Source organism: Coturnix japonica, chromosome 5 (genome assembly GCF_001577835.2).
Source record: "Coturnix japonica isolate 7356 chromosome 5, Coturnix japonica 2.1, whole genome shotgun sequence".
Taxonomy (NCBI): Eukaryota; Metazoa; Chordata; class Aves; order Galliformes; family Phasianidae; genus Coturnix; species Coturnix japonica.
Window position 1 is genome coordinate 53,362,313 of NC_029520.1, and position 24,331 is coordinate 53,386,643.

Sequence of the window (24,331 nt, forward strand, 5' to 3'; positions counted from 1 at the left end):
CGGGCGGAGGAGGAGGAGGAGGAGGAGGGCGGGAAGATGGCGGCGGGCACCGCGCCCGCGCAGCGCTGGAGCGACGAGGAGCTGAGGAGCGAAACGCTGCCCAAGAAGGACATCATCAAGTTCCTGCAGGAGCACGCGGCGCAGCAGGTACGGAACGGTACGGTACGGTACGGTACGGTATGGTACGGTACGGTACGGTACGGCACGGTACAGTACGGTACTGCACTGCACGGCACAGCTCGGCCCCGCTGACCCCGCTGCTGCTGCTGCCGTTGCAGTTCCTGGCCGAGCACCGGCTGCTGGGGCAGGTGAAGAACGTGGCCAAGACGGCCACCAAGGAGCAGCTGATCGCGGCCTACACGCGGCTGTTCCACACGCAGGTGACGGGCCGGGCGGGGGGTGCGGGACGGGGCGGGGCGGGACGTGACGGCGGCTCGTCCCCGCGGCTCGTAGCAATTCAAGGGCACGGACGGAACCGAGCGGGCGGAGAAGGAGAAACCCGGGAAGGCGGAGGGAGAGAAGGGGAAAGAGAAGGAGAAGGAGAAGGCGGCCAAGAACGAGGAGAACGCGGAGGAGGTCGGTGAGACGGGCCGGGCCGCTGCGCTGCGCACACGTGGGGAGCGACGGGGAAACGGCCCGGGGGGGGCGGAGCGATTCAACATGTGAACCGGTGTGTGATGAACAGGGGCCGCCAAAATACACCAAATCCATCCTGAAAAAGGGCGACAAAACCAACTTCCCCAAGAAAGGAGACACGGTGCATTGCTGGTACACCGGGAAACTGCAGGACGGAACCGTGTTCGACACCAACGTCCAGACCAGTACGACCGTGTGTGTGTGTGTGTGTGTGTGTGTGTCTGTGCCTTTGTCCCTGTGCACCGCAGGGCCGGGCGGGGCTGTGTGCAATAGGGCAGCACTGTTGGCTTCTCTAAGGAGGCACGAAGCTCCAACCCCCCCCACAGGCAGGGCCACCAACCTCCACATTGATCCCAGCCCAGGCTGCCCAGGGCCCCATCCAACCTGGCCTTGAACAGCTCCAGGGATGGACGGGGCAGCAGAGCAGGATGTGCTGATAATGCAGCCGTGGCACAGTGGGCTGGAAGGCACCTTTAACAGTCGATTGGTTCCAACCCCAAACCTGTGGCTGTGATGGGAGGATTCAGGGCTGCCCGGAGCCCTTCCAGCAGTGCCATCCTGCACCATGAGCAGCTCAGCCCCAGCCATGCACTGCTTTAAAACACTTCTGCAGCGTTCCAAGCAGATTCAGTTCACAGCGGTGATAGAGGGGTGTCACAGGGACACAGATACACACAGCAGTGATCCCAGGTGAAGCTGGGACTGTGCTGTTAAAGCACGTCAATGCCAAACTGTCTTTCAGGCTCCAAGAAGAAGAAAGCAGCCAAGCCTTTAAGTTTCAAAGTTGGCATCGGGAAAGTCATCAGAGGTGTAAGTACGACTCAGTCCTGATCCCCTCAGGACACAGAGTTCTCAGCTGTGTGACCGCGGTGCAGAGCTGGGGCTGCTGCTGTTTATTGCTGAGCTGGGAAGGGAAAGCTGTGCCGTCAGCAGGACGTGCTGCTGGTCTGCTCCGGGTGCATCCACCCACCTGCAGCAGCACTGCAGAGCGGTGCAGGGAGCAGAGCCCCTCATTGCCTGCTCAGCGCTGCACCACGGGCCGCTGTGTGCTGAGCAGACACAAGGTTGGTTGGGCTTTGTCAGCACCTTCCTGGCAGGGGACGCAGCCTGGGGCACATGGCCAGCACTGCACAACTCACCGGGGTTTTCTTTACTTGCTGGGCTCGATGCTCCTGTGCTGTTTGGCACCACAGGGCCTGTAACCGGCCCTGCTGGGGTTACAGGCCACCAGGAGCAGCTGTTTGTTGTGATGCTGACATGGTGCTCAAATGGCTTTGGTAGAGCAGCCTCTAAATGGGACGAGGACTGCTGTGAAGCTGGTATTCAAGAACCAGCCCTCAATGAGCACTAATCCATGGATGGGACAGGGAGGGAATCAAGAGGTGGAGGCAGATCAGGAGACAAAACCTCCCTGCTGTACACAGTGTTCAGCTCTGCAGCGTGTCCTGGGCCATGGGTTGTCCCTTGGAACACGTGTTGACTTCTCTGGTTCAGCAGCCTGCTCACTGCGTGCCTGTGGGGCTGGGCTGTGCCGTGCTGGGCTGTGCCGTGCTGGGCTGTGCCATGCTGGGCTGTGCTGTGCTGGATGGCCCCAGATGGAAGAATGAGAAAGTGCCTTGCTGAGTGCACTGGGTGGGCCAATGCTGGAAGAAATGAAGTGGTATCACACAGACCGTTGTAGAAGCAGGTGAGCAGCAGTTCTGTTGGCAGGGCTTTAAGTCGTGCTTTGTTTTGGTTTTGTTCAGTGGGATGAAGCTCTGTTAACCATGAGCAAAGGAGAGAAGGCTCAGCTGGAAATCGAACCTGAGTGGGCGTATGGCAAGAAAGGGCAGCCGGACGCCAAGTATCCTTTCACATCAGTTCCTGCTATTTGGGGTATGCTGTGAATGCTGCTGGCAGGACCGTGTGCTTTACAGACAGGGACACGGTGCAGGGCTCAGTGCTGCACTGAGGGATATAAATAAGTGACACGAAGTGACGGCTCCAACTGCTGCTTGTTTGGAAGGAAACCTTCCATCCACATTACTGCATTGCAGTGTGCAGCAGATACCCCATTGCTTTCTACTTTGTTCTCCAGCTCCTGAATGCAGCACAAACATGGGTAACAACCTGCTGCTTGTTAGGAAGGGATGATTCTCCTGTTCTAACCTCATGTGCTGGTAGCGGGAAGTGCTGGCTGAGCAAACTTCCTTCCACAGCAGAGTGCCCTGAAATGGGGCAGTGTGACCGCAAGGGGGGCAGCGCTCAGACAGTGCAGGTAAAACAGCTCTTCAGGTGGAATCAGAACCATGGAGCCGTGTTTTAATAACAGTTGTGTGCAGCCCTGGCACTGGGCGTCTCACAAGCGCTGTGTGGAGCAGCAGCTGTGGTTGCACAAAGGCGCAGTGTGAGCACAGCTCGAGTGATGTGATGTGGCTGCTGAGGGGCACAGCAGGTGCTCAGTGGTTCCATAGCTCCGTCAGCTCAGTGTCCATGTTGTTGTTCTGTGCGTTCCCTTAACTTGTGCCAACAGGATTCCACCAAATGCAAAGCTTTTCTTTGAGGTGGAGCTGGTGGACATTGAGTGAAATGAAGGCTTTTCTTTGCTGCTGGGATCGCTTTGGAGCAAGGAAGCTTCTGCAGCTGCAGTTTTGCTCTGGGAACTTCAGGATGTAACCACAACTGAGGCCTTGTACTGACATCACATCTGCTCCCCATCTGCTGTACAGAAACGTACCACTAAAGAAAACAGTTTATACGTGCAACTGGTGCTGCCTTGTGTCTGCTTACACCTTCTGCCCTCTCACTTGAGGGGGAAATGCACCCACCTCCAATGCCTGCAGCAGCCCCACTCTGCGCTGCCATTCTTGTCCCCACCAACTCCATCATCCCTCAGCACCAACTTGTAACTGAAATGCATTCATTCAATGCTGACACCTTTCTCTTGAGTTCCTCGCAGTGCAGCTGTGCATTGCATTGCCTGCCCAGCACCGCAGGGTGCAGCTGTGGCACTGCTCCCATCATAAGAGATGGGGAATTCCTCCTTTAAATGCACTGTGAGCTGCTGGGTGCGATGCCCGCCTGCCTCCAGCTGGAGCTGTAGCAGTGCTAACACTGCACGACTCAACCCTGCTCTGAACCAAACCGCAATGAGTTGTGGCTGTGAATGAGGGAACCCAAGGAAGCTCCAAGAACGGCTGAATTGCTTTTATTACGAAAATGAAATGATCACTTTGATCAAAATGAAAAAATTTGCTCACATTGTGTACATGAAAAACTCCAGATACAAAAATCATCCCAAACACAGCTTGTGCTTCTTAAAAAAAGAACGCAACATCATTTTGCACTGCATTTTAATTTCGGACCCCCCACGTGGAATAGAAAACACATCACAGCTTCCAAAGGCTGCCACCTCCAGCTGCAGAGCTTCAGCCCTGGCCTTATAACAAAGGAATTGGGATTTGCTCACTGGGGCATAGGAAGGATCACACAATGGAAACAGGCACAGTTTTGGTTGGGAAGGAGAGCAGAGCAGGTCAAAGAGCTGCTTATTCTAACACAGAGAGGTTTACGGATCAGACCCACAGCACTGCACTGGGCTAAGGGGCAGGGTGCTGCCTGCAGGGGTTGCACCAAGTGCCACCTCCATCCAAGGTGGAGTCAGCAAAGCTGCACTGCTGTGAGCATTGGGGAAAGGCTGCAGCACTGCACAGCAGCTGGGCAAGGGGATGAGAAAGTGGGAAGCATCCCCTGCAGCCCCAGTGTCAGCCAGGGGCAGGAGGTGCTCTGTGCACTGCAGCAGATGGACCCTGCAGCCTGTAGGGGCCACGCAGAGCAGGTGGCTGTGCCCCGAGGCTGCTGCAGCCCGGTGGGGGTTGGCCCACCCTGATGCAGGGGGTCTGGCAGCAGCTGCAGCCCAGAGGACACCCAGCTGGATCAGTGCCTGGATCAAATCCTGCAGCCATGTGGGAAACGCTCCTGAAGGCAGGGGAAGGACCCACCCTGGGGCAGGGAAGAGCACAAGGAAAGGAGAGGAGCAGAGAAGACATTGTACAGCCTGACCACAACCCTCACTCCCACCCCATGGCACTTAGTGGGGAGAAGGTGGAAGAATTGAGGCAGACGTTGAACCTGGGAAGAAGGGGAGCAGCAGGACAGTGTTCTCAGTTTGCTGTTAGTTCTCACCGCCCTACTCTGTTACAAATTCATCTTCCACACACTGAGCCCGTTCTGCCCATGGTGCCAAGGGCTGAGCATCGTCCCTGCCCTCAGCCGGGCACACTGAGCTGCTGGGTTTATTGGGGAAATCCTACATTATCCATGTGGCCTGAGGAGAAACAAGGGAGCAGCGTGGAGGGGCAGCCAGAGCAGGTCAGCACTGCAGGGATCGCTACGAGACCGAACAAAACGCTTCAGAGAGCTCCATAAGTTAGTGCAGGGAATTTAAAAAATGCATTTATGGTAAACTAGAATTGTACAGATACCATTTATCAGTTACCAGCACACAATTCTTGCTTCACACATACCCTGTGAACATCAGCTCATTTTACATGCAGAAGACCAAAAAGCAGGTATTACAACAGTTCTTTCACAACCCTAATTTAGAAAAATATATTTTACTCTTTGTTGATACTGCACAGTGAACGTCACCCGCTGCTCTGATCAAGTTGAAGGAGAATAATACTGTCCGTAATTCCACGCGTTCTGGTAATTGTACTGGAAAATAAAGACAGGGATGGCAGGTCAGAACAGTCAGAACACCCTGCTCCTTTACACTGCTGTCTCTCCAGAAAAGCACACACAACTTCAGCACCGTTATTTCAGTTGCTCTGAACACAGCAGCCCCTGCAGCCACACCGGTGTCAGTGCTGTGTGTCACATCCACCACATCTGGACCTCAGGACCTCCCGCTTGAAGCCTTGCTCACGTCCTGGATCTCAAGCTGATACAGAGGGTGGAACAGCTGCAGGCGTTTCCCTGCAGTGTGAGGCCTATCAACTCTGAACCACCTCCAAGATCAGCTGGAAGTCAGCTGTGCTGCTGAAGTGCAACTGAAGTGTCATTCAGTTGCAGTAACAGTGTGAGGCAGATTCTGTTGCCTGGGTTATTTTGTCTGTGTGAACAGCAGTGCCCGTTCCCTCAGACAGGGCTTCTGTCTTATCTTCTCCAGGCAATGTGAAACACAAGGAAAGCACCCAGGGATGGACTCAGCACTTCAACAACAGCACAGAGACCTTCACCAAGGGAGGGTACAACCCTGCTCCTCCTGTAGCTCTGACTGACAACAAGGGGCTCTCCCATAGCCCAGCACTGACTGGTTTCCTTGCACCGCAGAGCTGACCTGATTTTCTCCACCTGACTTTGGAGTGAACATTTGTCCTTAACACAAGCAGCTCTAGAACAAGTTACACAGCTGCCTGTGTATCTGTGAACACTGCTCTCATTGGCTCAGTGGGCTCTGTACAGCCTAAATACAAATTTCCATTGCACTGCTTTAGCAAACGTTTCAGCTGCCCCCTCTACTACTCAGAACAAACAAGGCAATGCACTCCAAGCCCACAGCATGTGATGCACATCCCAGCTGACAAGTACCAGCACTATCCACCTCCAGGATTAACCTCACAGACAAGGCAAGTTTCAATGCTCTGACTTTGTAATCTTCCCCTTGGCCAAGCCAGGACACAAAATGGCCTGTTAGCATAGGAGCAAGCAGAGCATGCACTGGAGATGCTGCTACCACAGGCCCAGCAACAAGAGGAAACTAAGATTACTAACTTACTGTGTAGGGGACAAAATGAAATGCCATGCAAGAACAGGCTCTGATCTTACATGCACTAGGTACTACTGCAGGAGAACACATACGAGATGTTACAGGAAATACTAGCTGGAGAAATTAACAATGAAAACTAATTAGTTGCTGTACTTCCCTTCATCCAGAGTTAGGCAAGCTGTTATTTTGCCCCATGCTAGAGAGAATGATTTAACACCTACGCAATAGGATAAGGAGCAAACAACAAAAGCAAGATGAGATTTTATTCCAGCCTTTCCTTCACAACTGAGCTGGCAACAGGTAAAGGGAAGTGCCCAGGAAACAACAGTTTGCATAAATCCAGAACGTGCACAGTTGGAAGAAAAACTGAAGCAGCCGCTTACCTGATACCAGGCATTATAGTTGTATGCTGCCTGATTGACCTGCATGTCTCCATCCATCATCTGTGCTGATGCCATGGTTTGTTCCTCCGTGAGCATTTTCTTCTCATCTGGCTCCTCCGCTCTGCAAAGTCAGCACATGCTCGTAATGGAACCTGACATTTTGCAAAGGAGCGAGGAACGCACTACCAGGCAGCAGGAAGCAGCATTTCCAAATTCAGCATCTTGTTTACATGGGATAATGCAACAAGATTTTGACAAGGATGGTGATTTCTGCTGCTCAGAACCTCAGTCTGCCTTCCGAATTATACTGGTGCCCCAGCTGAGACTTCAGCTCCCCGCCCCTACTCAGAGCTTGTGTTACTTTCACCAGCATTCCTTAGTTTTAGTGAAGGTCACTTTGAATCACTTCCCACAGGAAATCTCCTTCCCACTGTTATATCCCCCAGCGCAGCCCTCAGGGACACTTTTAAGCGATTAAGCCATTTTGTTCTTGTAGACAGTCAGTTTTAAAGACAAACAGATTCATTCCACAGACTAGCCATAAAAAGCAACCCAAAGCCACCAGCTTCAGAGGCTGCTCCCTGAGGTATTTCTGCAGCACCTGCACTCCCTATATCCAGGTACTGCACGTTCCTGCTACCCTAACTGCATCATCTACCGAGTCAGCTCACAACTCAGGCTACCCACCCGTTTTCTGCTCTCCTCTTTAAAGTATCCTGCTCCTTCAGAAGTGCTTGGTGTTCGTCATAGGCATCCAAAAGCCTGAAGGGAAAAAAAACCAAAGTGCTTTGCTCACCACTTCCACATTAACCTTTTAAATACAAGCAATTGTTTTAAAACGTCTACTTCAACATGTAGAAATGCTACAATATTCTAACCCAGTGAGCTGAAACAGCCTGAAAAGCCAAGAAGAAATAAACAAATTCCACATGTGCATTTGAAGGGAGATTCCATGGAGCGCAGTAAGAATTTTCTCAGAACCGTTGGCTGAGAAATCCCCAATTTGCTGAACAACTTGCCCTGCCTGCACTGCTTTTATCAACACATTTCACAGGGCTTTCCAAAATGTGCTGCTCCCAGCAATGGTGTCACGTCACCTTGGTGCTGATGCTATTGATCCACATTGCACTGACATTCAGGAATGGGCTTGCTTTGAACACTGCCAGTCAGTATTATGCAGAATGAAAACTATACTGAAGCACCTATGGGTTTTTCTCCACCAGGAAAGGACAGGTTTATTTACTGCAGCCCCAGAGCTGTGCCACTGGTGCCTTGTGGACAACCGTGTCCTGCTGAGTGGAAGCTTCATTTCCTTTCCTAATTCAAACTCAAACGTCCAGCTGAATATCATTTCACCTGATGCATGCTACGGCTTACAAGGCATCAAATGAAAAATGCACCATCCGTCAATACTGTTCTTGGGAAAAACATTTCTTGCTCTTATCCTTCCCTCTGTAGTACTATTTGTGAGCATAATACCTCACTTTGGTCCACCTCAGACCTGAAAGTTGCAGTGCCCAGCTGTCATGTGAGCTGCAGCGCTCAGAGCCAACAGAAGCTGAGGACAGCTGTTACTAAAAACACACAGAGCAGGGCAGCAAACTAACTCCTGCTTCACCGTGCCAAGTTACTTAGCTGCAGAACATAAACAAAAACAGGAGCTTATTTTACATTACGGAATCAGGACAAATAAAGCTTAGCTAGTATTTCAGTAAAAGCTGCACTCTTACATGATTCCCCCATGTAAGTGTATGGCATTGTTAACACTTCTCATTGCAGGGGAAGGGAAAAACCAACAGTGCAGTTTTGGGAGCTTGAGCAGCCGCTCACAGGGCACAGCAATGCATTCTATAGCCATGCCACTATACACTGTCTTTGGGAAGTGTCTGCTTAGGAAAAGAAAACTGCAGCAGGAAGTCACGGGTGGCGAGAGCTCAGAACTTTGAGGCATTCTGAGGTATTTCAGAAAAAAAGGCAGGATTTTAAGATTCCTACTTTAAAACAGGCCTTCAGTGTGGGAAAGCTGAGAAAAACAATTGCTGTTGGAAATAAACAGCTTTGTGGGTGCACTGAGCCATCCCCCTCCCTGCCACTTCTACAGGCACTCTGTGACCTTAATTGGGCGCTGCACACACTGTATCTTACTTGTTTACATCAGAACCAAAATCTTCAAGAAATTCCACTTTTCGCTGTGAAAACGTAACCCTCATTTTTATAGACAGCGAGCCATTCACAGCCTTATCAAAACAGCTCAAAATGTTTTCTTCGTTTTGTGTGAGATCACCACAGTACTCCATTTCAAGCAAGTTGAGATACAGTTTTGTGTTTTCCTGTACAAAAAAAAAGAAAAAAGAAGAGGAATAAAATCAGCAGTTGTCAGCCTGCTGCAGCAGGTATTAACACTGTGTGCATCTACTGAATACATTCCGTAAGCATTACATCACGCGCGTGTATCAGAACAGCCAATATCAACATTCTGTTCTCATACTGCTCATCTCTGATCTGGTTTGGTGCACAAAGGGATCAGAATTGATCCAACACCACCAAAGCAGGAGTTGTGTGGAGCTAATAGAAGGGCTGCAGCAGTTACACAAAGCAATCCGAGAGCAACGCCTGTGTGATCAATGTGGTTTGCCTTGAGATGGGAACATTTCCATAACGATTACGATTCCTAAAAGGCAAAAGGAAGCAAACTGTACTTCCCATGAAAGAGAGTTACAACTGCAAGCTGCAAAAATGGCAACGTCAGTTTAGAGGGACTGGTGTCTCCATGCGGTAACAAAACATCACATACAGATACAGTACCTGTCATCACTGTTGCCATACTTTAAGAAATGAGGGAAAAAAAAAAAAAAAAAGCAGTTTGTTTTTGTTTTTAGTACAGCAAAGAAAGAACACATACTTTGTCGATTTCTATGGCATCTGACAGCACTTTTCTTGCCTTTGGAAGATTTTTCTGCACTTTGAAGAGGTGCCGAGCTAATTTGATGGCATAGAATGACGATTCACTAACTGACTTGGCATTCCTAACAGCTTCTTCCAGCAGGCGCTCGGCTTCTTCCATGTTCCCATGCCTGCGCTCTAAGCTCACTCTTCGCAAGCGAACCATTGCTAGGCCTAGAATGCACTCCTCAAATGTCTTCAGGATTCTCCTCGCCTCATCAATGTTGCCTAAAACACCAGGAAAGACGCTTTAAAACATGACACTTCCAATGGCTTCCTTAAAGTAGAACCCCTCCCAGGAAAGGTTAACTTTGCTCTTACCCTGCTGTTCCTCAAAGGCAGCCCACAGCATGTGAACCATCGGTTTCTTAGGAAGATGTATTGTGCAAGCCCTGCTGTAGACATGCCTCACTCCTTCAATACTATGATTCTCCATGTATTTGGCATACTATAGTTGAAAACAGAGCAGAGATTGAATAATTTTACAGCTTACATTTGTCTTTAAGTACAGGACAGAAGGATAAAATTCTTTTGTTTAAACCCATTCAGCACCTTTATTGAACCACTAGACTAGTTTCTGTAAGGAAGGACGTAGAGAGGCAACGAAGTTGGCATATGCAGCAGTCAAATCTGGTTGCAAGCAGACCATCTCCTAATGCAACAGATATAGTTATATATGAACAACGTTCGACAAGAGTACAAGGTTAGTCACCAGGTCAGTGTATGCCATGGGATCAGTGGCAAACCACCTCCCTTACCTTAATCCAGAAGTCCTCATAGAGGGCACATGAAATAACACATCTCTCAAAGAGGACCACAACTCGTTCATGCGTCCCATTTTCTATCTCAAATTCTAAGTACTCTTTCCAGTTTTTTAGCTGAGCTTTCTCCAAAGGTTTCACGTGAAAGTAAGGCCTCTTTATCTGCAACAATCACAGGATGTGAGGTAAGACTAACAAGCACACGGTCAAGCCCCTTAAAAAATAACCACACATTATTCAAGCGATGGCACTTTAGATTAGCAGGACTTCAAATCGGTACCTTATTATCTATGCAAGTGAGTCAAGAGGGGCGAACACACTTAACTGAGAAACATGGTTGATAGCTACACTTTAGGCTAGAACTCTTTACCCACAGAGCTTATTGAATGCAACTGTAGGCAGGATTTGAAGGTGACAGTTACTAACCTGCAAACCCTTCCATTACAATGTAACAGTATTAGAGGCAACAATTACCGTGCACAAACATTCTGCCCAAACACTCACCGCTACACCAATGGACATCCTACAAGTTCAAAATTTGGTTGAGAATTGTGGCCAGGAAAGACAGCCCTGATTTGAATTCCATTATCAAATATTTAAATTAAGCCCATTATTCCATAAGCAGTGAGACTGCTAGGCCAGGCTGGACGGGACGCTGGGCAGCCTGACCCAGAGGCTGGGACGGAACTACATGATCCTTAAGGTCCCCCCCATCCTACACCATTCTGACCCCGTGAGTGCGTCAGCACTGCTGCCAGCAAGAGCTGGGTTGGACAGAGCTCAGCACAGGAAATATAAATACAGCTCTAAACTAAGCATGGCAAAGCATCCTTCCACAGATACTCTTTCCTTTTCTTCACATCTAATTTTCCTTGATTGTTTCCCATGCTGCAATTCCAGTACACATTCCTTCGTTCATTCAAGTGTTGAATTATTATAAGCGTTATCTCAATTGAGGAGGAACATTCAATCCCTCAAGGCCACGCCAAATTTAAAGCCCACCATCTCCCTGTGGTCCTTACTGAATCTTACTATGAAGCCCGGTAGCTTTTTGTGGTGATAAGTTCAGGTACATTGTTGCTGCTAAAAATTAAAAGCAGCAGAGGTCTGAGAGGCTTCCATCACTACCTGACATCTGCTGTACATCTCTGCTGTAAAGACACCTTTAACTTCGTCTTATAGATCCAAAGTGTTAGTGTCTACAGAGCAGATACTCTCCTGGTAAAGCAGGTAGAGATCCTGGCCAGGACTAATACAGAATAACCTGTTTCCAATACATTTTCCACAGCACATCCATTCTTAGAACATTCTATGAAGCTTCAGTAACCTGTAGCTAAACCTCAGCCAATAATAGCTCCATCCACTACCATTCTGTGCTACCCATCAGCACACCTGAGCCTCACTTCCCCTCGAGACGTTCTCTGTATCCTTTGCTTCCCCCCAGGACAGACACCAAGCACAAAGGAGACACTGCAACACCTGGACCTGCAACAGCCCTGCAGGCTGCGGTGACCATTCATTGGACCTGACTGCCTGCTAGGATGGGCTGCGGTACCACAGGTCTGAGTCCCCCTGGCTTCCAAAGCACCTTGCCTACTCTACCAAAGCACAACAAGGAACACAGAAACAGGTCTGAGATCATGTGGGCCATTAAGGAATCTCTGACCACTCCACCTGGACACAATGTGCTCTTTGTTCTTCTCTTCCATTTCCCTCCTTTCAATGCTGCAGCACAGTACCACGCCCAACACAAGACACAGAACTGAAAACCTCCGGCTACTCTGTCAAAAGGAGCTAAACTTAATTCTACATAGAAAATGTTTTCTATTTGCTGCGATCAAATTATTAGTTTAATTAACTACTTTAAACATGTTACACATGGGAGCAGCACGTTAATGATAGATACATCAGGAAAACAAAAGCTAAATGATTTTAGATGCAAGAATATAATCCAAAAATACACAGGCAAAGAAAACTTCTTCTAGTATATGCCTTCCTTCTCAACTAATGAAGGGAGAAGAGAGCAATTACAACTATTGTGTAACACTCTGCATGTGCAAAGCAGGACTGAATTACAGACCCACACAGCTGTAGGGTTGGAAGGGACCTCTGAGGATCATCAAGTCCAACACTCCCATCAAGCAGGCAGTGCTACAGCAGCACAGAACTGCACAGCACTCAGGATGTGTATTTAAAAGCAGCTTAGTGAAACAGTGTTACACCACCTTGCCTCTCTCCAAACACCTTTTAAAGGCTTTTACAATCTCAAATGACAGAGCTGACATCACAAGTTGCTTTTGACAACAAGAGTGGCAGGAAAGTGAAGCGAGACCTTTACTCCAAGTCCCACAAGAGTTTAAACTGTGAGGCCTAACTGTTACTCAAACTCTCAGTTCCCAGCCTTACGTTCAGAACTCTCACATGCCGCCTTACAAAGAGAAAACAAACTTACCCCTTCTTCAAATGTCCACCTCTTACTGACTTCATGTTCATTGTGATTGAACATTTCCTGATGAATCTCAATGATTCTGTGCCTCATGTTCTCTATTTCAGTGATTAGCTAAAACACAATTGTTCAGAAATGTAACACAAGGAGACGCTGCATCAGCTTTGTAAACACACTTTATGACAACAGTACTATGCATAAATCAAAGGTAGCACGGGTGCATTAAACACTGCACAAAGCAGCTTGGGGGAGGGAGGAGTATTACCCCGATGATGCCTTGGTTCTTAGTGCAACCCAACTAAAGGTTTTCTACGTGAAGTTTTGGTCTTATCTTAAAGATGAGCTCCATTTCTTTGACACCTACGGAAGTGCTGTTAGAGCATGCTCTACAGACAAAAGCCGTCTGTCTATAGCATGAGGCAAGGAGCAGTGATATGCAAGAGTAAGGGAAGAAATCCCGACAAGAACTCTCTGCATATGTACCTTGGCAGGGTCAGTGATATCCTCGGTACCCGAGGGCAGATCGTCGCCAGCCGACGCGTCGCCCCCTGCATGGCCATTCACAGATGCGAGCTCCCTGCGCAGCTGAACAAACTGCTCAGCAGTCAGGAGGTCCCGAGGCAAGTTGTTCTGGACATGGTCTTTAAACCTAAAAATAATCACACACACATCAACACTAATTTGACGGCTCATGTAAATCACTTTATCCATCCAGAACACCACTGAGCAAACAACTCTGAAAATCTACACACAGAACAATCCTACTATGTATCAGGTGTTCACAAGTTTCACATTTCATAGAAAAATGAAATAATTACAAACTTAAATAACAAAAACAGACCACTTAGATCTGCAGAAATGACAAGAAGACTAGTGAGTAACTTAACTGGGGCTTCTGCTACCCTCTTAATGTCTCCAAACCAACGAGGAGCTCAGCTATCTATACGTTAGCCAGGCATTTCTGTTTATGCTTAAACAAAATGATGACATCAAACTGAGTAGCACATTGATATGGCAGAAGGAAGGGATGCCATGCAGAGGGACCCTGACCAACTCAAAAGGTGGGCACGTGTGAACCTAATGAGGAGCAACAAAGCAAAGTACCAGTACATAAAAATAGCAACTCAGTAGGTAAGAATAAATAAAATAGAACTATTTTAAACTGTTGCTCCCAGTGAACATTTTCACTGTAAATAAGTAGGTTAAGAAATTCGCTGCCTTAGCTACATCTTCGTTTTCTGTTTACCTTTGGAAGTGATTACTGTAGAGCTGTGTTGGAATTCCAAGGATACGATCATATATGGATGTAACTTCCCTCAGGTTTCCCTGCTCATCTTCCCAGTTTATATACATTTCCCACAGTCTGTCAGAACGGAAATCTGTCCCAGCAGCTAAAACTGCATGTTCATAGGCTCTGAAAAAGAATGTAGTTTTTTCTGGATGCAGTGACAGAGCAAGGAAGAAAAGTCCTAAGAAAAGCCTTCATTTAATTGCAATCATACTTATATTGCTTACCGAGAATTTTTCATATTATCTTCTCGGTATCGAACACAAGATCTCCAGAAATTGAGAAGGTTCCCACTTCCCCCTCCCCCCCAGCCCCTTAGCTAAGACACACTCATCTGAATGCACTACACAACACAACAACACACACACCCCTCTTGTACCACTCGCTCTACATTCAACTTACCCTCGAATAGTACTGTTAGCTTCGGGGTCATCAGGGTCCAAGGTGTCTTTTAAGAAGTTTATATAATGTATCCAAAGATCAACACTAAGAGGAATTGCCTGAAGCCCTCTGCGATAAACCTATGAAGAGAACGTGAACTGTACTTCAAATACTTAATGGTGTCCTAATAGAGAGGCAACACTGTGTTATCCGGTGAACCTTAGAAATACTAATTACTGGAATTTTGTTTAAATAATCTACCATTACCATTCGGGTGGAGGTTGGATAGAACATGGCAATGTTCTGATCTCCACGTGCAGAGTCTTGATCTTCAAAGCGCAGCGGTCCCTGCATTCTGACCAGGTTGTGTGGGCAGGCTTTGGGGTATAGACCATAGGGCACAGACCCATTAGATCATCATTGACAGCGTCTGACCAAAAATGCAATAAGATGTAGCAATTGTGACCAGCAAACCAACTATATTGTTTTGAAAATGAGTAATAAATGTAAGTGAGAGAAAAGCCCTGCCCTACTTGTTAAGCTGCAGTGTAATACAGAGGCTTGCACTGCAAAGCTTGACAAACTGTAGAGGTTTAACGCACCTGCCAACAAAGAGAGAAAACATTAGCTACAAATGCCACAGAAGTGACAAGTGCAAACAAAATCCCTATAAACCTGACTATACACGGCAGGTTCTGGCAGCCAAATGACTTGTGGCAGCTCAGTCATTATTTGGCTAACGGGATCAATGGCAATAGCTTCGTCCAGTTACCTACGTACCTCATCGGATTGCTTAATGTTGTCGTGTCGCTTTTCTAGGTCTGCATACTTCTTCCAGTACCCATAGCAATATGGATAGTGCGTGAAAAACTTGTCAAATGCTTTCCTGGCAGCTGGTAAGTGGTTCTGGAAAGAAGATAATAAAAGGTAACAGATTATTTCCAACACAAAGTTTGAAGAACAAAACAAGCATCGTGTGCGCTTGCAGCCCAGAAGGCCAACTGTGTCCTGGGCTGCATTAATAAAGGGGTGGCCAGCAGGGATGGGGTGGTGATTGTCCCCCTCTACTCAGCTCATGTGAAGCCTGATCTGCAGTACAGCATCTAGGCCTGAGGCCCCAGCACAGGAAGGACATGGAGCTCTTGGAATGGATCCAGAGGAGCCACTAAGATGGTCACAGGGCTGAAGCACCGAGGGAAGTTTGATGGAATTGGGATTGTTTAGCGTGGAGAAGGCTGCAGGGAGACTTCATTGTAGGCTTCCAGTACTTGAAGGGAGTCTTTACACAGGAGAAGGAATGGCTATATGTGAGGGTGGGAAGGATAGGACAATGGGGAATGGTTTGAAACTGAGACAGAAGAGGTTTAGGTTGGATCTTAGGAGGAAGTTTTTCACCCAGAGGGTGAATGCCCCATCCCTGCAGGCATTCAAGGCCAGGCTGGATGTGGCTCTGGGCGTCACACAGGTTATCCGCCTCTCATGAGAAAAGTAATTGATTTTTGTTTGCTGTGGTGCATGTGGCTAAGAAGGACCAAACTAACACGTGGCAGGAATCTTTGGTTAATGTTATGGCTGATTATTTACTAGTAAAAGCTAAGTGCAAAGAGCTATCTCTATGAACGCACAAGTTTGAGCACATATTTTCACCTTCAGAAGCTGGAACAAAGTTCTTGCAAGTGTAAAAAGCAAACAAACAATAAACCACGCTATTCCCATCTTCAAATTAGTTACTGTTTCAATACCATCTTAAAAACAGCTGCTCTTATTTTATGACCTTTATCACCACCTCAGAGCAGTGCAGATCAAAGTCTGATGTACAGTTCTGATTTGTTACTGGAACATCCATGAGTTCGTTTGGTAGTTTCTGGAATACCAAGAATAAGGGGCGCACACTGACCTCTTGCTCCACGTACTGTAGCAGATAGACCCATCCTGTGAAATCCTGGGGATTGTCCTCTACTACTCTCCAGAACTTGTCAAAATCCGGAGGGAATCCAGCCTCAATATCTGTCGTCTGTAAACTTCCAATATTTGGGATTTCACCCTCTTCTTGTGTGTTGTCTTCATTCAGGTCAGGAGAACTATCAGGCGATTGTTCCATCTCAGTTACACTCATAATTTCTGTGCTGAAGTCCATATTCTGCTCTTCTGTTGATGTTTCAGCGCCATTGCCAGTGCTGTCATTGCTTACAGCCGTTGCCATCGTTGCCTTCTCCTCCTCTGTATTATCCGAGTTCTGCACAGTTGAGTTTTCCATGCTGTCCTACAGAAATAACAAGATTTAATATTTAAATAGTGAAGATTCAAGTAGAATTCGGCTGTGAAACCGCAGCCCACGTGGTCATTAATTCTACTGCAGTACTTCAGGAAGTGGCAGTAAGAGCTGTGAGTGCTCCCACTGAAAGGGAGGGGTGGGGGAACCACTTATTCCAACAGACATTACTGACATCAGAAAGCTGCCCGCTGGCTCTGACTGCTGCAAAGCATACATGGGTCAAGCTACAAATAAAGAGCTGTGTCTATACAGATTCATCCATCTTGTTATCTTGAAAGCAATGAGTTCATGTTGATCCCTCTTGTTCTAATGAGAGAGCACAGATGGTTCAGAAAAGCCTAAAAAGCTCAGAAAAAAACTGGGATTCTACCTCACCAACTCAAGGATGGTTTCTAGTTTAACTAGAAACAGGAGCCTGAGCAGATCCTTCCACCATCACATGGAAGGCGCCGCTTGAGCACAGTGTTTCCTGATCTTAAACCCAGTGCTCCCTGCGTTCATCACAAACCTTCACCAACTGCTGCTGCTTCCCTCAGCCCCGCACAGTGTCAGTACCAGCCATGTGTTTTAACATGCAGATGGAAGCACGTCATAGTGGATCTGACACATAATTGTCACCAGGAGCTATCAAGGCATAAAAGCCAACAAATACAGTTCTCCTGTATGAGCCTGCTGGCATTTTATTCCAAGCAAAGAAATCCATTAAAACATATTCATTAAAATAGAATTCTCCTACTCAGTGCAGATCAGCATCTTCTGCAAAACAAACCCATGCTTTGATTCTAGGAGGAAAACAATGTTGGTAACACAGTGACGTTTCCAGCTGTTGCTAAGCAGATCTGTACAGGACAAGACCATCCGGGTCTCTCATTGAGGGCTGCTGAGGGGACCCAAGGAGCTGGGAGGAAATGGCTTCAAATGGCCAAAGGGATGTTCCATAACACAAGGCATCATGTGGAAGGAGAATTCGGAGGGGATGAGAGCTCACCTTGCTCTCCTCCCCTACTTGGGGCCATCAGTTGGTGAGTGGCAACTGCCTGTGCATCACTTGTTGTACACATGTATGCAGTCACAACTACGACGCTTTTTCTTTTCTCTGTCCTAGTAAATAGCTTTATCTCGACCCATGAATTCTACTTTGGCTTTTTCCCCCACTGAGAGAGGAGGGCAGTGAGCAAACAGCTGCGTGGTGCTCAGCCACACGCTGGCATTATGTACAGGGTGCCCTCACCCCTGGCCTGAACTGGCCCAGGTGATAACCTTGCACAGAACTACTATCAACAGCAGACTCAGTGAGTGTTAAAAACGTGTATATATACACCAGTGGCCACAACACACACAGCAACTCCTTGTGTGCAGTCACACAGAACCCAGGTGGCTGCCGCCTCCTCCTGCCCCTCAGGACAGACTCTGCAAACCTCCCACTCCTCACTTTGATCCCGCTGCCAAACGCTGCCCTGCCCAGCTCTGCAAACCACCGGGGGAACCACCCGGCCAGGCTCTCTGAGCTCAGGCCGCATCCCAATAACAGACCAACACCACGTGGAAAAAGATGGCTCTTCACTGGGAACCTACTTTGGAAGCGGAAGTGTGGGTTCAAGCATTTAGATAAGGCCATCGCCATCAAACACACCCTCACTTCTCTCCATTGGTCTCTCCTCACAGAATAAGATAACAAATCATTTAAAAAAACACCCAGGTCCCACCCCCACTTCTTATCTCCTGAATTCTTGAGCCACCAATAACACAACGGAAAAAAAACTGGCAAAGGAAACATGCCTGTCCCCTATGTCCATTGCTGAGCTCACAGCTGATGTTTGCTGAACAGCTCACCATGTCAGGTGACTCTGAAGTAGCTCTAAAAGGGCCACGTGGGTCCACTTGATAAGTTTTCTAACTGCTGCTCAAGAGAAGCATTATTTCAGTTCTCTATGGGATACGTCACCTGGCAATCACATCAACAAGGTCCTTCCTTTATGGAAAACCACTCCTAAATGTGTATCTTTATGTGACAACTGAAATCCAATAGCAACACCCCGACCACAGTGAGCGCTTTGCTGCCCTTCAGCCAGCAGAGAGGATGCTTCGTGTACGACAAGCAGTTTGTCCTTGTTGGGAACCAGTTCTTCCCAGTTTAACCTGGACAAGTGAAGGCTTCTCTCTTGTGGCCTTTGTGAAGGGAGCCTTTAAACAGGAGGGGAACGGCTGTTTGTGAGGCCAGGCTGGATGTGGCTCTGGGCAGCCTGTGCTGCTGGTTGGTGACCCTGCACACAGCAGGGGGTTGGGGCTGGGTGAGCACTGTGGGTCTTTGCAACCCAGGCCATTCTGGGATTCTTCCCCACATCCCAGGCTGCTCTAGAAAGGATGCATCCAAATGCAGCTTCTTTGGAGCCCATCAAAGATGTGTTTGATAGAAATTATTTTTTTTCTTAAAATCATTTAGTTAAATTTTAAATGAGCACAGCAGCCTCACTCTGCCTTTACCAGGGCAACGCATGGGCCACGTGTGCGGCAGTGAAGAAAAGCTGCCCCCATCGTTACGTCTGAAGCCGCACAGCAACATCAGAGTAACTGAATTCGGCAGTTTTACATCACTCGGACTAACGATAACCATGGCTGTGGGTAGCGGCACGTACCGGTCCTACATCGCTTATGTGCGAATCCGTTTCTCGGTGGTTTGTCTGCAATACCCCGCACCCACGGGCCGTGTGACACACAGGCGCTCAGTGCCCGTCCTGCCCGTCCTGCCCGGCCACCAGCTGGTGCCGCGTGGCTGCGGCTCCGAGTTACGGGCCCGAGTTCCCGCAATGGCCGCCGCACGGTGTTCGAAGTGAAACGTAACGCGCTCGAATCCATCCCGGCCCTGTTACATCGGCGCTCCGCGATCCGGCGCCTGTTCCATCGCACAAAGTCGGGCTCCAATCCCTTCTCCCGTCACACGCCGCCCACCCCGGATCGCTCTCTCGCCCCGCTCGGTGCCGCACACCCCGCTCCTCCCGCCCATAACAGCGCCTGTCCCGCCCCGCGCCGGGCCGGTAGGCCGCGCTGCGCCAGTAGGCCGCGAGGCCGGGCCAGGCCGCAAAGAGCAGCGCGGGCGGCCGGGAGAGAGAGGAGCGGCCGGCGGAGCACAACGAGCTGCCCGGGCTCAGCCGGGGGCGGCAGCTCCACATTCCCACAGCCCGGCCCCGAGCAGCGGCTCTGGCCGCCCCGAACCGCCCGCACCCACCTCAGCGCACACAGCAGCGCGGCCGCCTCGCGCAGCGCCGGGACACACAGCACAGCGCGGGCCGCGCATGCGCAATGCACACTGCGCCTGCGCCGCGTCCGGGCCGCGCGTGCGCACACGGCGCTCCTGCCCGCCCGCCAAATGGCGGCGCTCCCCTCCCCCCCATCACCACAGTACGGCAGGCGGGGACGGAAATAGAGCGGGGTATTGCGGTGTATTGCAGCCCGGTATAACACACAGCGGGGACGGAAATACATCGGTTTATTGCAGCCCGGTACAACGCTGCACCACGGCCCGACACAACCGGCGCTTTCCCCGCTGCTGTCCCCCCGCACACAGCTCGGGTAGCACAAGGCGCTGCTCGCTGCGCTGCTGCGGTTCCGTCCATGCTCCATGTGGGGCTCGTTGCTCCCGGTGCTGTGAGGGCAGCACGGCCCGCACTGAGCACACAGCACTGCTGGGAAATCAACACCGCCCCATGGCCGCCCCACTAAACAGTCACAGTGTGTCCCTGTCAGCCCACACTCGATGCCCCACATAAACAGTCACAGTGTGTCCCTGTCAGCCCACACTCGATGCCCCACATAAACAGTCACAGTGTGTCCCTGTCAGCGCACACTCGATGCCCGCAGTGCCGTGTCAGCTGGTGGCCATGTCCAGGAACTCCTCCAGGCTCCTCCTGATGTGTGGGGGCTGCGCTGCAGCGTGAGCCAGCAGGCTGGGCCCCATCTGTGCAAACAGCGCTTTGGACAGTTTGGCCGTGGCCGCGCGGATGTTCCCTCCCGCTGCAGGCAAAGCTCCGCTGCTCGTCATGGTGCCCAGCAGGTGCCACAGGACGACCAGCACCTTCTGCTCCACAGCGTGAGGCTTCCGCGGGTACAGCTCCACTACCAGGTCTGCAAGAACAGGAGCGGTCAGTGAGCAGTGCTTGGGGACTATTGTAACATGCAGGTCAATAGTGAGCCCCTGCTTTGAGTACTGAATGTCATCATCATCTCACTGCAGCTAATGAAGGGATGTGCACAAAAGCTTGTCCATTTTCACAGCACCACGAGTGGTCCAGTAACAGTCATGAGCTTTCCCTACAAACATCCCTTTATTCTCTCTCAGGTGAAGAGCTTGAAGAATACGGCCTACAAGGAGCGACTGAAGGAACTGGGGCTGTTTGGGCTGGGGAAGAAGAGGCTGAGGGGAAACCTGATTACTCTCTGCCAACACCTGAAAGGTGATTGCAGCAGAGCTGGGCTGCTCTCTGCTCACTGATGGCAGGATGAGGGGAAATGGCCTCAAGTTGCACCATGAGAGGTCTAGGTTGGATATCAGGAAACGCTTCTTTACAGAAGGGGTTGTTAAGCATTGGAATGGGCTCCACAGGGAGGTGGTTGAGTCACCATCCCTTTAAACACATTCATGTTTAAAAACCATTTGGATGTGGTGCTCAGGGCCATGACTGAGTGGAGGGCTGTTAGGGTTGGACGGTTGGGCTGTGGTTGGACTTGATCTTTAAGGCCTTTTCCAACCTGAGCAGTTCTATTATTACATAGAATCATCTTTTATTTGTCAGCACTAGCTTCAGTGTGCATTACAAGGGGGTGTATTTGACAACTGGTATATTATTAATGCTCACAATGCACCGTGGTAGATATGCAACTGCCTCAGCCCACAAGGAGTCTGCATAGTTAGGACAGTACACAAACAAACGTGCAAAGCAAAGCAGCCTCTCACCAGCAAGCTTTTCTGTGATGTCTTGTTTGGCTTTTCCATTCAGAAATTGGACTTTCGTGCAGAATGGCTGCAGAAGCAAATAGCTGTCTAAATGTAAAGAACAAAACACGTTAAGAATGGTAAACAAAATTACTGGAAATAAACACAATAGAAAAAAAAACAGTAACTAAGAATCCTGCTTATGATGCTTTAAGTCCAAGAATAAAGGTAATTTATTAAAAGGAATATAACCATAAAAGGATAATCTTAACAAGCCCTAATTCAGAGGGTCTGGTAAGATGTAGCATTTTCCTTTACTGAAAATAGTAACTTTCTGCTCCAAAGCCAAAACACTTGAGGAATGCAAACAACTGTGCCATGTACAAATCCCCAAGGCTGGTTCTTTGACCTGCTTAAGAGCTTCAGTAATCTGACACGCTGCTGGGTGATGACAGACTTGCCACGCAAACATAACAAACCCACCTCCACTGTTAGAACAAGTCAAGCTATCTGTATTTCTGTATGGAAATAACTACAATGACTTGCATGCTTTAAAATGCGTGAGAATAAAAGCAGGGATGCATTGAACAACACAATGACTGGAAATGACTGGAAAGAGCAACTCTTGACCTTTAAACCATAATGCAATTAAAACTCCTCAAAAAGAAGAGAAAGCAGCTTACCTAAGTGTTGACACAGAGCCTGAATAACATCTGTTGCAGCTGCATAGATCCCTGGATTTTTGGAGTTGAGGTTGTTATCTACCATTGCAGGAACTAACATGTTGATAACTGGTGATAAATTGTCTTTCAGCAACGGAATCATCTTGTGCATCGTCTCCAAAGCAACCTGATTTACTTTGCTGTTTGAGTCATGTAAGCGAGACTTGAAAGCATCGAAGATCTGAAAGGTATCCAAACAGCATCCATCAGAACCAATCAGTACCTTGGGGATGTTACGTTACCTGCTTTTTGTTACACTTTTGTTGTTCACCACAGCAAAAGATGGCTGTGATACGCAGATACTTGGGATTATTTTTGGAGCAAGTAAAGCAACACTCGCTGTTTATTTTCATACTGTGGGTGCCCCAGCGGTACCCAACCCACTTGATCTGAATTTCAGGCCTTGCTCTACAACGTACTGCAATGTACCAGCCATCTGGATCTTTCAGCACGACTGCCATTTTTGCAAGCAATTATTTTTAATGAGACACAGCTCTACTCGGCAAAAAGAACAGCCAGCAGTATCTCTGAAATGTGTTTAATTTCTGTCATCTATAGCACACAGTGACACGGCTATCTTAACAACTAATAACTCTTACTATTATAACCCCTATGCGTTACTACAAGATATTCAATAACACACTAAAATATGTTTGGGGTTTTTTGCCTTTCAGAGGCATTAGGAAAAGGAATCCTTCACAGTTAAGCTCTGTCCGAACCTCTTACAGTTTGTTCACACTGTTTCTATCCTGTAGCTCCTGGATCAAGCTCATCATTCTAAATTTCACCTCTTTACAAAACTAATTGGATATCAAGGATTTAAAAACATTCCTAGTTAAGATTCCACGAATTTTCACAGCAGTATTTTATTGATTTATGGCACAGGTGTCGCACTGTTAAAGGTCAGTCTCATTTTCATTCTATCAACTCACCGGTCACAACTGTTGGACATCACCACACCTTTCTCTCCCTCCCTCCTGGGAAGGACACTTACCCTGAGCTGTTATATTACAGTGAAGACCCTTCCCCACTTTCTCCAACATAAACAAAGCCAATGAAACTTGCAACTACCTGCAACCATGTCTCACGCCTTGATTTATCCTTCCTGCTCTGCCTGTAACCTGTTCCTATTTGGTACCTTCTCAGCAGCAGCATCAAAGACTGCGCAGAGTATCCCAGAAACCCTTCTCTAACTGCTGCCCAGGTGGAAGCTTCCAACTTCCTCCTCCCACTTGTTGCCTTTCCTACCCTTGCAGCTTACATCTCTCCTCTTAAGGCTCACCTGAGCCACCCCTCAGAGCTTTCCTGTTAATCAGACATTCTTATCAAAAGAAGAAATCGTGATTTTTAGCAGACAAATGTGTGATGGAATTTTAAAAGCTTTGAATTCAAAAGCTGTCACACACTCACCTTCACAATGTTCACAATAACAACGTCCTGGTTGTTCTCTGTATCTGATAACAGTTGTTTAATTCCATTTATTCGATCACGGAAGTCTTTTGCATTCAATAAACCTACAATGTCTTTAACATATTCTTCACTTTCCAGGGAATTACGAGGAGCTGGTTTTCTGCTGACTTCACGTGCTTCTGTAGCCTCCCTGTGGAAAAGGAAGAACTTTTAGTCAGCAAATCAATCAGCAAACTGAAACGAGTCTTTAGTCTTAAACGTTCCCTTTCTGCGTAAGGGCAAATACAGAAGCAAAAAGCAAATCTTATTGAGCCTGGAATTAATTATTCTGAATAGCAGGTGGTGCCTGAAAGACACCCTCAACCCGAAGGCAGTCTCAGACCCTATGAACTCTATATTCTCTGATA

At 48.4% G+C, this 24,331-nt stretch overlaps 3 protein-coding genes and 1 non-coding gene across 9 annotated transcripts in view; 1 reads left to right on the forward strand and 3 right to left on the reverse strand.

Moving 5' to 3' along the window:
• Positions 1-12: 12 nt before the first annotated feature.
• FKBP3 (FKBP prolyl isomerase 3) lies at positions 13-3,380 on the forward strand. Of its 2 annotated transcripts, XM_015865915.2 has the most exons (7): positions 13-147; positions 279-380; positions 454-576; positions 686-821; positions 1,379-1,446; positions 2,382-2,479; positions 3,149-3,380. In XM_015865915.2, exons 1-7 carry the CDS (start codon positions 37-39, stop codon positions 3,201-3,203), a joined length of 693 nt encoding a protein of 230 aa, XP_015721401.1. In that variant the 5' UTR covers positions 13-36; the 3' UTR covers positions 3,204-3,380. The 2 variants fall into 2 exon arrangements, with proteins under 2 accessions (XP_015721401.1, XP_015721402.1); XM_015865916.2 differs by lacking the exon at positions 279-380.
• Positions 3,381-3,805: 425 nt separating this feature from the next.
• On the reverse strand, positions 3,806-20,193 carry PRPF39 (pre-mRNA processing factor 39). Of its 2 annotated transcripts, none has more exons than XM_015865909.2 (14): positions 20,089-20,193; positions 16,485-16,850; positions 15,368-15,493; positions 14,609-14,727; positions 14,165-14,332; positions 13,402-13,567; positions 12,925-13,032; positions 10,470-10,634; positions 10,033-10,159; positions 9,671-9,939; positions 8,914-9,098; positions 7,456-7,530; positions 6,769-6,889; positions 3,806-5,331 (listed from the first exon to the last, which is right to left on the reverse strand). In XM_015865909.2, exons 1-14 carry the CDS (start codon positions 20,155-20,157, stop codon positions 5,278-5,280), a joined length of 2,118 nt encoding a protein of 705 aa, XP_015721395.1. In that variant the 5' UTR covers positions 20,158-20,193; the 3' UTR covers positions 3,806-5,277. The 2 variants fall into 2 exon arrangements, with proteins under 2 accessions (XP_015721395.1, XP_015721396.1); XM_015865910.2 differs by lacking the exon at positions 20,089-20,193 and adding an exon at positions 19,499-19,666.
• LOC116653566 lies at positions 9,506-9,591 on the reverse strand. The gene has a single exon (XR_004307665.1). It is a non-coding gene; the product is annotated as a small nucleolar RNA SNORD127 (small nucleolar RNA).
• A 139-nt stretch (positions 20,194-20,332) lies between the features above and the next one.
• TOGARAM1 (TOG array regulator of axonemal microtubules 1) overlaps positions 20,333-24,331 on the reverse strand; it is a 30,489-nt gene continuing 26,490 nt past the window's right edge. For 3 of the 4 annotated variants that reach the window (XM_015865905.2, XM_015865903.2, XM_015865900.2), the window contains 4 exons: positions 23,925-24,114; positions 22,476-22,695; positions 21,814-21,900; positions 20,333-20,984 (listed from right to left, as the gene is read on the reverse strand). In XM_015865905.2, the coding sequence (XP_015721391.1) occupies positions 20,728-20,984; positions 21,814-21,900; positions 22,476-22,695; positions 23,925-24,114 (754 nt within the window). In that variant the 3' untranslated portion in view covers positions 20,333-20,727. The remainder of the gene's footprint in view (positions 20,985-21,813; positions 21,901-22,475; positions 22,696-23,924; positions 24,115-24,331) is intronic. The other variant, XM_015865901.2, reaches the window with a different exon arrangement.